This window comes from Uloborus diversus, chromosome 2, assembly GCF_026930045.1.
Source record: "Uloborus diversus isolate 005 chromosome 2, Udiv.v.3.1, whole genome shotgun sequence".
Classification (NCBI taxonomy): domain Eukaryota; kingdom Metazoa; phylum Arthropoda; class Arachnida; order Araneae; family Uloboridae; genus Uloborus; species Uloborus diversus.
In genome coordinates this window covers 81,440,305-81,455,309 of record NC_072732.1, presented here as the reverse complement: position 1 = coordinate 81,455,309, position 15,005 = coordinate 81,440,305, and the positions used below count along the sequence as shown (strand labels likewise).

The following is a 15,005-nucleotide window of genomic DNA, read 5'->3' as shown; positions in this document are numbered from 1 at the left end:
TCATGTAACGACCTTGAAGGAGGATTTAAAGCATCAACCTGTCTGCCAAGATGTTCTATCGTATTCAGGTCTGGAGATCGACCTCCGTTTTACCTGGTATGTGGATGCCCTTTGACGTGGAGTGAACATTTCATCCCGTCAGCAATTACTCTCAACTGGTGATTCAGATTCAACTGTAAGACAATTTAAGAGCGCACATAATTTTCATTTATACGTGTAAAGTTTTCAAAAAAAAAGAAATTATTTGAGTTCTAAAATTTTGAATTTATATTATGTTGCTTGCACAAACACGAGTTGAGACAGGACCCTACTCATTGGAGTTTTTGTTTCTAGAAACGGCTCCTGTACCCCCAAGCCTGCCCTTCCTCCTGAGCGGTTATGTGTGTATAGTTGTGTATGTGCATAGACCTGTGTGTACGCACATAGGGGTGTGTGTATGCGAGTGTGTGCAGTACATGGACGCCACCGCCCAGGAGAAGCGGGTTCATTCCAGGGGACTGCTCAGGACCGGGAGGAACCACACCTGCAGATGCCCCTGGTCCAAGTTGAAAAAGGAACTGGACATCAAACACGGTCAAGTGAGAACAATAAGCAATGGTGATTGCTCAAATAAATGCAAATGAGAAAAAATGAAATGATTGAAAATAGCAAGTGAAAAACAGAGACGGAAGGCAATCAATTCAAAAAATTAGCAAGAATAGCAAGCAACTACGCGGTCTGCAACACAGTGAGTTGGAAATAACAGAGCTTCCTAAAAAAAGCATGTAGCAAACAAAACAAGCCCATGGCATAAAATCGAGAGAAAGCCGATGTAAATTCATGGTTATGGGAAGATCCAGTTATTAAAGCATATTTTTCAAACTCATTTTTTTTATTTAGTAAAAACTGAAGGATAGTTATCGAATTTCTGTCCCGACCTCTCGGAAATTTTGTCCAAAACGGAAATCCGCCTTGAGACTGAAGGTCTTGTGCACATACTTGCTAATAATCGAGCTTGGGCCACTGGAGATTTATGCAATTGGTTTGATCTCTTTCCAGAAATTAAGTTATTAAACTTACACAGTTCAGAACTCACATGAAGAGTTTCAGGAGTGACAAAAGAGGACAAAACCTACGAGAATACAGACATCAGTGAGACAACCAAAAATGTTCACATTGAAAATTTTTAGCCATTCCTAGACAATAGAAATGATCTTTCTGATATGTTAGAGAAGTAAGATTCTATCATGGAAACGACGCAGGTGATCATGGATGCGTTACTGCTCTGCAAAGAACAACCAAGAAAAATTCCAAATGACAGCCAAAAGACAATCATAGCCAGCTCCTTTTTATTAACAGAATACGAAATTAATTTGTTTTCTTAATGCATAGAAATCGATAAAAGTACACATTAAACTTACTATACAATTAATCACCAGATTGATTTTTTTTTTACCTAAGGAAGCTAACTCTATTTTCACACTAGCATTAAGTTGTAACATACGCGACATGTCCATAGAACATGACCCCAATGTAAAACGAGGGTCTACTGTAGATAAAATCGGCAGAAGTAACACCAAAGTATCCAAGTAACCATAGAAAACCAGTGGACCATGCACTCCACTAAATTTTAAGCTTTTTTATTAATTGAGGTGTTTTAGAAATATCTGAGGGACATCTGAGTCTTGGTGGGTCCAAAAGAGTCATACTCATGGATGTTGATTGATTGAAGTATCCCAACTCTTCCACTGATAACAAAGTGGAGAAGCTTAATTTTATTAGGCATCCAGTATGAAGAGTTTTAAAAACTATGCGCTGCCTCTTAATTTGAAATAAAAGATTTAACACATTTTAGTAAGAATGAACCAGGGCTAGAAAAATCTTTAAAAATTTACATGTCTGGCCGGGCATGTTTGTCTAAAAGATAGATGCCCAAATTTTTACATGCCTAGTTTTCATTATTGTATGTCAATAAAAGCATTTGAATTTGTCATACAGCACTGCTCAAACAAATTATTGTTATATAAATCATTTTTAAAAAGTTTGAATAAATAGTACATAAGCCATCGTTAAATTTAACAAAATTTAAATTATATAACGGGAAGGATCACTTCCCAGCAAACCAAAAACAACAAACCATCTTGTCATGAGGGCTTGAAATAAATTTTGAGCTCTAAGAAGGACACTGTAATTTTGCAATAAAAATACAAAATTATAAAAATATTTGATCAAAAAATTACATGCCCGGCCAGGCATGTGAGGGTAAAAGATTTGTGCCCCATCAGAATTTTTACATTCCATGGGCATGTCGGGCAGTATAATTTGAGCCCTGTTTAAAACTCTAGTTGCTTTTTTTTTTACAATTTTTATTTATGATCATTTTATTGTGAATAACAGCTGTTATGAATAAATTGGAGAATTTTCAGCATTTCATTTAAATATAGTTCATAGGTGCTCTATTTTAGAAAAAGTAATGCAGTTTCATTTTAAATAAAGGAATTAAGTGATGTAATATTTTACTGCAGAAAGACTTGGAAAGTTCTCTGTACCAAATGGCACCACTACAAAGCTGACCAGGCATGTATTTTAATAATAGATTAAATAGAAAGTTTGCTATAAATAGTGCAACTATATGAGTGACTTTGCTTGTTTGAGTGTGAAGTGAGAAAAGGAAACATGAACACACATCTTGAATTTAAATGAGTAGTTTAGTTTTAATGCAATGAAAATATGTCCACAAACCCGTTCTTCAAAGTAGCAACAATTCGATAAAAGAATCATTTTGTATAAGATGCATTATGATTTTACAATGCTTTTCATACAAAAGTAAGATTGAGTAAAAAAATTGTGTCTTTTTTAAAAACCAGCTTCAAAAGTATTCTCTTCGTGTTGCAGTTGGCATAGGTCTAGACCCCCTGGAAGAAGAAAAACTTGATATGATATACATATCTACAAAAATTTAAATATTTCAGAATACTAAACCTAATTTAAATAAATATATATAAATGAAACAAATATATATGTGTGTGTCTGTATGTTCCGTATACAAATCCGTATGTCGGATCTAGACCAAATTTGACAGGGAAGTACTTGGGCGCCCGAGAAGGAAGGAGAGTTTTCAAGCACCAAAACAATGTCGAACCGTTCGAATTTTAATTTTAGGGCCCGAAAATGGCATTAAATGACTCTTTCTACTAAAAATAATTATCTGACCAGTTCAATTTTAGCATCATTCGAAAACCCACAAAAAACACCCCTGGAGTACATTAACTTCCTTTGAGTTTCAAAAAAAAAAAACAAGGCTGTAAAATCACCAGAAGAACAGTTATAAGCATTTTTAAGCCAAATGGAACAGCATTTTCATTTTGTAAAAATTGTTTGCGCGACTTCATTTTAAATTAGTGTGAATAAATCCATTCAGAAGTTTGCCACTTTTTTTTCTCAACTGAATAAATAAAATTGTTTTTGTTTTCAGGTAAAAAAAATTTTTTTTAGTACTGCCAGCAGAAGATAACCAAGGATTTTAGTTGCATTTATGGAGGGTTGCGTTTAAATTACTTGGGAATTTTTGACTTGCCATTTTCTTTCTTTAAGAAAGATTATTTTGGCAGGCAATTTAATTTAGAGAAGCCTGATTGCTGAACATGCGTTACTTGACATAACATTTATTTTTGAGAAATACCATGCAAAGCCCCAGCAAGTATGTTTATAAATTAAATTAAGTTTAAAAAAATATTTTTGTAGCAATAATATCAAGCAGAATAAAAGCTCTAACTTAGCATTTTGAACGAGTTCAGCAACTTTTGTGACTGTGGAAGTCTCATAAGAGACAGCATTTTTTTCTTTTGTAATTACGTTCATTCCTTGCAATAGTTGAAATTCATAATAGTTCAGAGAAAAATCAAACATTTTACCTAGAGAGGAGGTTCTATTTTAGCAAAAAAAAAGGATGTACTTATAAATTCAACTTTATAAAATTATATAATTTAGCTTTATATTTAAAATACAAACTTTAAGTTAATTTAATTGGGTGCTCAATTGCTTAAATTTAAATTTTTTTTTCAAAAAATCTGTTATGACCAAAAATTAGCTAAAGATAAATTTAAAATGGCAAAAATAAATAAGCACATAATTAAACAAAACTAAAGTAATTAATTCTTTAGTTATTAAAATAAAAAATAAAATAAGCTAATCTAATGTAGCATGCGTCAAAATAACTTCTAGTTGCCAAAAATATAAAAAACAAGATGCAAAAAGATTGAAATCTCAAACAAGGGAAGCAAATTTTCGAATTAAGTTCAATGTTGTCATGTTTCCCATAAAATAAATTTATATTATACAAAGATTAAACATAAAATATGCTAATCTAAGCTAGCATATATGAAAATACCATCCGATTAGTCAATATATTTAAATGTATAAAAGATGCAAAAAGATGGAAATTTCAAACACGAGAAGCAATTTTTCGTGAAGTCGGAGTTCGTTCAACGCTGGCATGTTTCCCATAAAATAAATTTTTGTTTATTAAAATTGAACAAAAAATATACTGATCTAAGGTAGCATATGCGAAAATAACATTTGATTAGCCAAAATATTTAAAATATTTGCAGGATGCAAAAAGATTGAAATTTCAAAACACGAGAGCAATTTTCCGTGAAATTCGAGTAAGTTCAATGTTGTCATGGTTTCGAAAAAGATTCCTTTGTTAATTAATGAAATTAAACAAAAAATAAACTAATCTTAAGTACATAAGTCAAAATATCTTTCGATTGTAGAAAACATCAAAATATTTACTAGATGCAAAAGGATTGAAATCCCAAACACGGAAGCAATTTTTCGCGATGTTGCCAATTGAACACATGTTCAGAAAATTGCATTGGTGAAATACTTTAAACTTGAACACAACTCTATGATTTTCGGGAGAATTTAAGCACTACGAAACTTTTTCAGGGTTTTCAAGCACTTGAAAATGAACTTTTTTTCAAGGTTTTTCAAGGGCGTACGAACCATTCTTTCTCGAATTGAAGGAATGGGGGGGGGGGGGAGGGGACATTCATAACAGAGTGCTCTTGAAACATTCCCCCCCCCACCCATCTAATAGAATGCTGATTGTGCAACAAAACTTTTGCAATTTTTTTTACCCTACATTTCTTTTGAGAATGTACCATTTTAACTGAAGTGGCTTTTGAAGCACCCAGCCCCTTTTTACGATCTGAAGGAAATACTGCCTACTAATGTTTTGAATCAAGATTAATGAAATTTTGCATTTTTATGTGTTGTAGCTATTTTGTATATACAGTTGAACCCTGCTATAGCTAACCCTCAACAGAAGGGAGGGGGGAATTCAGAACTTGTTCAGATACTTCTATTATGAATAAATAATCACCTTTCATTGCGTTATGCTTCTATTACTAATTGGAATAAAAAGTACCATCCAAAACAACTATTGTACTCGGTAATAAACAAAATTTATCTTTTTTAATATTTACCACAGTATGGGAAGAAGCAGAAAGACATATATATCTAGTTGATTTTTCTGGAAACTATTGCACTCAAATCTACATGCGTATCAAATTTATTTCTTAATAAAATTTGCTGATAAGACAGACAGCTAGGTAAATTTAGAAAGGAAAATTCCTAGCAACTCGGGAATTAGGATGTTTATTTCAGAATAAATTTAGCTTAATCTCCCACAGAAAAACCTTTCTGCTTGTCTAACTTAATCATAGTCACGGAGAGGTTTACAATATTACAGTAGAGGAGCCCACAATGCTAAATGTGGATTTACTGGAGCATTGTGGGGACCTATTGGATTTTGTAGTTTAGGTTATAAGAAAATGTTGCATAATGTTCAACTTCAGTGGTGGGTAAAGTGTCTACTGATATTCATAAATGTAAAAAAGTTACGGACATGCTCGAGCGTGTCAGATATTGATAAATTTGATGCTCCAACGTGCCTCTAATTCTCAAGTTATGTTTATCTGCCGACTTGTGTGGTGGGTGTGGCCATCCGGAAGGATAGAAAATGAAAATATAAATTTCTCGAGCGCATCAGATATTCAGAGGGGAGGTTAAGCGACTTTTAAAAATGTCACCATTCAAAAGATTGACGTTTTGGAAGTGACGCAAGCTCGTAGCTAATTTTTGAAAATGCAAAAAAAAAATTGTTTAATGGATTTACTCGAGCGCATCAGTTTTTTTATACAGAAGGTTCAGTTTCATGGTAGAGTCATGGCAATCTAAAATCTGACGATTATTTTGAGGAGTACTCTTAATCTGACAGCTAGAAGGGAAAAAAATGACTTGTTTTTGCAACTTTGTAACCCTGCCACACCCTTGCGTTACTCTCAAATCCTCAGATTTTTTACGTACCCTCTTTAGCTAGTAATTAACTCATTATCTTAATCTGTTGTGCATCTTTAAATCTGATGATCTTTTGTTTTACTAATCTGACAGGCTCAAAAAAAAACCCTTCATATTGGAACATTTGAGCGTGTCTGATTTTTACAAAGAAGGTTCAGCTTGATGGTCCAGTCATGGTAGCCTAAAATTTGATTAATATTTTGAGGGGTATTCTTAATCTGACAGCTAGGGGTTAAAAACTTTTTTTTTTTTTGTAACTTTGTAACCCTCTAACACATTTGCGTTACGCTCAAATCGTCAATTTTTTTTAAACTTACTCTTTTGCTTGTAATTAACCTACCTTATCTTAATCTGATGCACTTCAATAAATCCAATGATTTTTTTTTTTTTTTTACTAATCTGACAGGCTGTCCTAGAAGCATCCACCAGCAAAAAAGGCCAACATTTGGTGTATTTATTCAACCGGATATAAGGTATCTCTTCTATGTATCTGAAGAGCGAGTAAATCCCCAAAAACACTCAGGACTCCCCTACTATTATCAGAGAAACAATGGAGAAGAAATGTGTTTTGGAAAGGAGTGTTCTTCTGAAAAAAGGATAACTGACAGATGACAATGAAGAAAATGATGCTTGCCTATGCAAACATTGGTAAGGAACATAAGTGGGATAAGTGCTGTGAAAAGCTAGAAATTTTAGAAACTTTTGGATCATTATATCAGATTCGCTAGCGTTGAGCAATCGTTACAAGCATTTAGAAAAAAAGACCCATTAGTTGGGACCATTTAAAAGGTTTGCTAAACTAGAAAATTGTTCAACTGCATTAGTTTTTTTTTTTTTTTTTTTTTTTTTTTTTTTCTTAAATGAACTATTTTCTACAGAATCAATGTATCTATGGAAAATTAGTCAATCTAGAATTCAGCATTTCCTGTATTTCTTATTCAGTCAGGTTTTTACAAAACAACTAGTAGGACAATCATGTAGCATTTTACATCTGCTATGTTGAACATTTTAGCATAGTTGATGCAGCCCCATAAGCAAATTTTTAATTTTTATTTTGAAAGTTTCACCCAAGGAAAAAAAAAGACCTCTGGAGTTTCTATTCGATTTTGTTACTTGAATAGAACAGTCACCCATTTTTTACATTTGATTTCAAAATAGCAGCCTTTGCTTAGATGGCTAAAAGAGTACCATTAGCATAAAAATAGTCACTTTTTTCAGTGACAGCTCTCCTAACCAATTAATAGAGAAAATCATTTTGAGCGAATTCTTGTTGCATCAAAGCAATTGAATTCCGCTACTACAAATGGATGCTTGAGTAGTCTCTGATATGAAAATTAATATCTGAAATAATTGCCAGGTGCAGAAAAGTTTTCAAAATAGTCTCCCCTTTTTCACAAACATGGGATTTATGTTGGTCCAACCTTTGCGAAAAAACACTAAAATGAAACAAGCACCAACATATTCTGGTAAAATTTCTTATTGTCTGGCTGTCAATTAAACAACAGTATATGACTGCATAAAAAGTACTAGATACCATCACATTGACGCTGTTCATAATTGCATGGAAATTAGCATTTGTTTTCAAAACTTGAATATGTAATTAATAAAGCCGCAAGTTAAAAAGCAAAAATCTTACTGACATTCATTCAGAATGCAATCCACAGTTAAATACTTGTGGCGGAAACTATCGCCTTGCAGAAATTGCGATTGCAAAAACAAACCTTCACAAAAATCATGATTGAAAAAGCAAACTCTTTGCAAAAATCGCAAACACACACACACACGCACAAAAAGCCTTTAATACAGTAATATAAACCCACATTTTTGATGGTGTGTTCCTACTTTTTAAAATACTTATTGAAAAAGTTTTTTTTTGAAAAATATGGGGTAGATTGATGAGAATTTTTAATTCCTTGACCTTAGTGGACAAAAGAAACAAAACTAGTTTTTATGTATTTTAGTCTCTTTTCCATAGTTAACCACTGTTCCAACAGTCCCAGTAATTACCACTAAAATAATCGCATCTTTTTTAAAATTGACTGCAAGTCAATGTGCAATATTCTGGCTAAAATAGCCACCTTTATATCAAGATAGTAGCTTTAGTCACCAGTGGCAGCCCCTGTAACGGCTTGAGAGTGAGACTATTTTTTGCGAGCTTTGTTGTAGAGCTGGAAAAATTTATAACTATGAAGTCTACAGTAAATATCAACTAAATCATACATTTAAACTGTCTTTTTAAAAAATGTCATAAAATATGTCACTTGTACTGAATTACTATGACACAATTTAAGCCTTAATTGATTCGAAGAAAGATTTAAGCCTGAAGATATGCGATATGCATTTTTAAAAAAACATATTTTTCATTACAATAACTTTTTAGATCCCTTTTTTCCAGAAAGAACCCTGGTTTACAAGGATACCTGTGTGCTTGGGACCAAGGTTGAATAAGGCACGGCATCAGCCTTGATAAGATTGTTGGTTCCAACTAAAAAAAACAATACGTCGAGCTGAAGTCAGACAATAATTTCCAAAAGAAAAAAAAATGTTCAAAACTCAAGCACTACATTGTTCTTGTTATTTAAATGCAGCAAAAGTAGACTGACATTTTTTTTAAATGCAAGTTCAAACGTGTGCGCATAGATTGACGAGTAAATTTTCATGTAATTCTTACATATAGATTTCGTGCTTTTCGTACTTGCCGATTACCCTCCATTTAACACTCAAGCTAAAAGAAGGTTCACTCATTTATTTCTAGATTTGACTTTTTTTTTTTTTACATGTAACATACTTGTTTCAACTTCAGAGCAACCATCAAGAACAATAAAAAGGCTAAGCAAGTCTTTCAGCTTTATGATCTAAATGTTTTTATAATATATATTATATATATATAAAAACATTTAATTCCAATTCACCCTGAAAATATTATACATATAATATATATTATACATATTATAGTTTGAAAACAAATGAAACATTAATTTAGTGCGTTTGTTTTTTCCCCCCATCAAAATTCGTCATTTGTCATTTAATAACTAAAATCAAAAAATTAATTATTAAAGTTGTAAATAAAGTATGCCAAAAACCTTTAAAATAATCATAATATTTTCAGGATGTAAAAAGAATAGAAATAATTTTTGTCTCAGAATATACTGGTCATGTTTCCAGGATGTTTTACCCAAAGAGAAATTAACATTCAATAAAAATAAAGTTCATGAAAATCATTCCATGTTTTGCAGAGTGAAAACTAGGAGTAAAAAGTAACTTCTAATGAATCTTGTATTTGATTTATTAAACAAATTCCCTATTTGTAAATAGTTTATCTTCATATTTATTCTGTTACTAGATGATCTAAAAATAAAAAGGAAAGAAAAAAGTGTAGAGGCTTTAAATGTGATAAATTTCCTTCAATCTACTAATTTAGTGGTTGAATTTAAAATGCAAATAGAAAGGACATCGCTCAAGATCTATTACAAATAATGCGGAGATCACATAGAGGAACAGGGAGCAGGTCAGAAGAAAAATTCATCTGATAAATGAGGCATTTTTCTGACAAGAAAAATGCCTCAGCTAATAATAGGCAAGTGATGATTAGTCACCAAAAATCTCATTCAAACATCAAAACATTCTTCAAAACATAATTATTTCTATATAGCTGGAAAAAAAAAAAACTATGTATGAATTTATTATTCAGATCTGTGCAGTCAAGTTCAATAACTTGATTTGCTGCTTGTTGGGTCCTCAGCAGCCTTTTCCTAAGGGGCTACTTCAATGTAATATTTCAGAATATTATTTTGCTTTTAGTTCTTTATGTGGAAGCCATTGGTGTAACTAAGGACTAAGAGGACCTCACGTAGAAAACTGTTAGCCACCTTTCTCTCTCACCATCCGGATTATCTACCTTAAAGTTCACATTTTTCTTTAAAAAATCTTCACTACTACTTCCCCCAGCCATTAAAATTTGGCTTTTAATGTTTTAATTTAAAAAAATCCCCAACTGAAAACAAACTCAACTCGTGTTTTTGAGACATTAATTTTGAAAACTCATGAAAGAGAGCCCTGAATCCCTTCTTTTTAAGTTCCCCAATGATAGTGTAAAAAAAGTTTAATACTTTAGATTTCAGTTTTATTCAGAAAACTTTTTTGAAAGTTTTTCCGTAAGTTCAAAGATAGTCTAAATTTGTGTTTTTAAGGCTCCAGATTCAGAATTTTTTAGAAGTAGATCCCTTTACCATTAGATCTTCAAAGAGAGTTTTTAAGGTTCAAATATTTTTGGCGAAGATCTCCGAAATTTCTACCTCTTTCTCTAACATCACCAAACACAGCACAAAATTATGCCTTTTAAAGATTTAAATTTTGAAAAACTGCCCGGGAAGAGCACAGGAATCTCTTTTTAAGATAAAGAACACCTGAAACTGTTTTTAGGAAACTAACAGTTTTGGGAAATTGCCTAGTAAGAACTCACTATATAGCCCTTTACTTACTCTTACAGCACTAAAGAAAGCATTTAAATGTTCATAAAATGTCAGCCTCAAAAAAATATTTCGGGAGAGAATGCATTGGAAAACTTATGCTAACATTTTCATCTAATATTTTTTGAACAGTTAACAATTACTGTTATTTCTTAAAAATTAAAGTCATTTTTGGGGAAAACTAAACAAATCTGATGATCTATGCAACACAGTTTAAGTAAAATATTCTGCAGCAGCAGACAATACTATAATATTTAGGCCTAAATCAGAAAAATACTCACGAGTCTCCAACTGAATCATACCAGTAAGGCCTAGGAAGACAAAAAGCAGAATTATTGGTTAAGTTAGATATAGGTGTGTTTTAATAATGTTAATTGGATATTTTAGAAAGAGTTCGAAAGAAGGGAAGAATAGAAAGGCGGTGTTAGAAAGGATCTTTCAAAAGCATTCCGGGTCAGCAATGATTGTTCCGTCTCAAGCATTAGAATAAATGACTGAAGAACAAAAACATGGATCATGTTTATTGATTTCCACAATGATTGTGTTCTACGACCTGTGGCAGATTTGCAAGTTCATCGCCATGCATTTGGAGGGGCCTCTTTGAATACCACAAAACAATACAAAACAATTATAATATATATTTTTGTATTTCCTTAGGGGCTCCATGGTCCTGGAGGACCCTTGCAATTAAGACAAGGCAAATTCACCACTGTTCTCTTTAATTTCTTTTAAAATTTTTTTTACAAGATTCACTAATCGAACACACTACAGAGGATCTAATTAAATCGGTCAAAATTTATTAAAATGGTAAGATTACGGAGAGAATTTATTTTGGGTTCATTTTTCTTCCCTCTTACATTTCTTTCACCTTCAGACTCACCTGCTGGATGCTGAAACCTGGGGTGTTGGTGACCGTCTAGAATAGAGATAATCATTAGCAGTAGGATAGCTGGCCACTCGTCTTTCATACAGATCTCTAGAGGGAGGGGGGCTTGGTCTGTAGGGATCTCGAAGAGCAGAGGCATATGGTGATCTGATAAAACAAGATTAAAATTCACTTAAAAGCTATATTTGAAAGAAGACATATACGAAAAAAGGTTATTTGGATGCTTCACTTGCCAAATCTATTAACTCCATAAAACAAAAAGTCGAGAAAAGTGATGAAGATCCATAGTTGTGAATCCATAGGGTTGATCCTATGGATTCCATAGTTCCATAGGAGTGAATGGTCCTGGTCTTCCTGGTTTCTCTAATTCGCAATATTAGAGCAGGCTTCCATTTTCATAAATTTTTGTATTTTACTAAGAGATTACTTGGTGAACTTTTACAGATTTCCTTTTCTTGACTTTTAATTGAATGTATGGAAGATTCACTCATACCTAATTGTCGTGCAACCTTCGACGCATTGTTTAGTTGAGATTCAGCTTTTTAAGAAGCTTTAGCACCGAGAAGCTTTAGCTTAACTTTAATCGTCAAAAACTTCCTTTTTTTTCTATCTTCACAAAACTTTAGATGAAACAGCGCTCTTAGGTGTCATTATATTTCATCAACTTTCTCACTTAGAATGAAAAAAATAACTGGAAAATAAGGAGCAGTTATTTGTATAAGCAATTTTCAGATTAGTATGATGTGGGAACTTCCGTTCTCAGTGATGCTAAAGGGATGAAGGTCTATTCACAAAAAAAAAATTATAGTAGCTAATAACAAAGCCAATACTTACACACCATGATTCCCCGCCAAAAATTTTCACATTGCGGGTGAGGAATTCGCGTTAGGCTTAAAATTCTTTACTCGAAAAAATCGAGTTATAGCCATTTCGCATAAGTCAGATCGCATTGTAGCGGGAGTTGACTGTATATATAGTCTGTTATATATCAGCAAACCCTGGCCAAAACTCAACGAAGAGTTTATGCTTAAATTTCATCTTATGTTGTTGCCCTGTGCGAGCTAAGCTGGCAATTTGGATGTGCTGCTTCACTTTTCCAACTGTATTATAATTTGGTGCGAAGTTCGACTTCTACAGTACACACATGCCATAGAACCGTTTATAGGGTAGGCAACCATTCACAGCACAATAATACATTCACACAAAGAAAGGACAAGGACAGGAGAGAAAAAGTACGTCCATGCCCGAGCCGGGATTCGAACCCAGACCTTCCTCTTGCAGCCAGTCTTCTCTGGACCACTAGACAAGGCAGGCGGCTTTCACCTTATTAATTAGACTTATTTATAGGATACAGTGGTTCCTTAAAAAAAAGTAAAGCAGACAATAATTTACTCAATTGTGTGGTCACATGTAAATATTAAATATCTATGCTGGCCTTCTCATTAATGTTATGAAAGTCACCGATGGTCACACAAAGCTCACCTATATTTTAAATTATCTCAACAAAAAAAAAAGGTGTTTATGAATTTGCTTTTTAGATTTTAAATGTTCAAAATTAAAGTTTTGGGTAGTAATGTTAAATTATCTAGATTTTTTTCTTAACTAGGTTTAGTTATCCAAATCAGCTTCAATTTTTGATTGTACTACTTGTATTAACCACATATGGTGGGGGGGGGGAGGACCTCATGTCAGTGTTCAGAGGGGCATTCAGCCGGAAAGGTTCAGAAGCTCAGACTTAAACACAATGAAAATCAATTCAGAATTATTATCAAGCCAGAAAACTACGATTCTCTAATAGCTCCTTGAGTTTTGGTTGCACAAATGTTGTCTTTTGCATTAGTATTATTTCCCGAAATATGTTAGGGGACCTAGGGCCAGTCTAAAATTTCGTATATTATGACTTTTTCTTTTTACTTTAAACCTCTAATATCGAAACTTGGCATCTGATTTTGAACATTTTTGCAATTTGAAGGGGTTGTGAAAATAGAGGTCTTGCAGGTTAAATAAGAACACCCTTTATACTCAAGTTACATCACAGATATAATTTAAGATTAAAAGTGAAATTAAGTATGCTTATAGCACAATTATATATTTATGTTTCTGAAGATGCACTGCCCCTATTAATGGCAACTTTTTGTTGTTATAAAAAAAGAATTTAGGTGGTGCTTTAGACTTCAGCATCTTACACCTTTGTTTAAAATGTATTATAAATCTTCATGAAGGGTTACTAAACTTTAAGAGAACTATACCAAAAAATAAAACTTAAATAGGTAAAAAAATACTGCTTGACATTTTTCACAAAAAATTTCAGAAGATCTACAGCACTTACCTGTAATAGTCATCCCTCATGGGTGCCATTGATGGTCTATCATATGGTGAAGGATAAGGACGCATCCTAGCACCCATGCCACCATACCCTCGATCAGAATAAAAGTCACTGCCACCTCTGCCACCGTATGGAGATCCACCGTTAAATCTGCCATAGCCATTAGAATAGCCGCCACCACCTCGTGGGCCTCCAAAGCCACCTCTGAAGCCATAGCCACCACGACTGTAAAAATTAATATTTCAATGAATTCTCACAATATAAGTTTAATATTACACATGCACTAAAAAAATTAAGAAATAATTTTTTTAGGAAAGTTTATGGCACAAATATTTCTCCAAAGAATAAAAAAATACTACAAAAACAAATTTTTACCATGGCCTACAAAGAGTTGGAAATTATTATACTTTCAAAAATATCGCAAATTGACCAATATTTTCCTTCAGCACATACAAGTTAAAGTAACAATAGCATGCTCAAATCACTGTTTATTTTCTTATATCATAATAATGTTTAAATTTTGTTTCTGAAGAAGTTCTGTCCGCTTTTGAAGAAAACCAGTTATTTATACATATTGCACGATTTAATTTCCAGTTTTTAGGACTTCTTGCTAATGCCATGAAATACCGTTTCTGGAGGCAAAGAAGGATGTTTTGACATTTTTTTGCCATTGTTTTAGCATTTTTGGCAAATAGAAGAAGAAGGAAAAATTGAATAATACAAGGTCTGGAAAGTGTAGTGGATGCGAAAGAATTTTCGAGCTTAACCCCAAACGGCACAACCTTAAGGGTCATGGATATGGACGAAAATCTGGATTTATGTCAATTTGAACTAGATATGAACCCAGGTAAAGGTCAAGATTTACAGTCGCCACTCGCCAGGAAGCGATTCAGTTTTCAAAATTGGCGACCAAACAGTTTCTAGAGTTGCTAACTTTTTTTGTGGGTTATATTTTAGATCCCAAGGAAAGAATTCCACACTA

The 15,005-nt window shown here is 33.0% G+C and overlaps 1 protein-coding gene across 3 annotated transcripts in view; it reads right to left on the bottom strand.

Moving 5' to 3' along the window:
• Nucleotides 1-2,668: 2,668 nt before the first annotated feature.
• LOC129217135 (RNA-binding protein 4.1-like) overlaps nt 2,669-15,005 on the bottom strand; it is a 38,850-nt gene continuing 26,513 nt past the window's right edge. For 2 of the 3 annotated variants that reach the window (XM_054851396.1, XM_054851395.1), the window contains 4 exons: nt 14,027-14,248; nt 11,692-11,844; nt 11,093-11,122; nt 2,669-2,894 (listed from right to left, as the gene is read on the bottom strand). In XM_054851396.1, the coding sequence (XP_054707371.1) occupies nt 2,849-2,894; nt 11,093-11,122; nt 11,692-11,844; nt 14,027-14,248 (451 nt within the window). In that variant the 3' untranslated portion in view covers nt 2,669-2,848. Of the gene's footprint in view, nt 2,895-8,762; nt 8,828-11,092; nt 11,123-11,691; nt 11,845-14,026; nt 14,249-15,005 lie in introns of all 3 variants that reach the window. The other variant, XM_054851397.1, reaches the window with a different exon arrangement.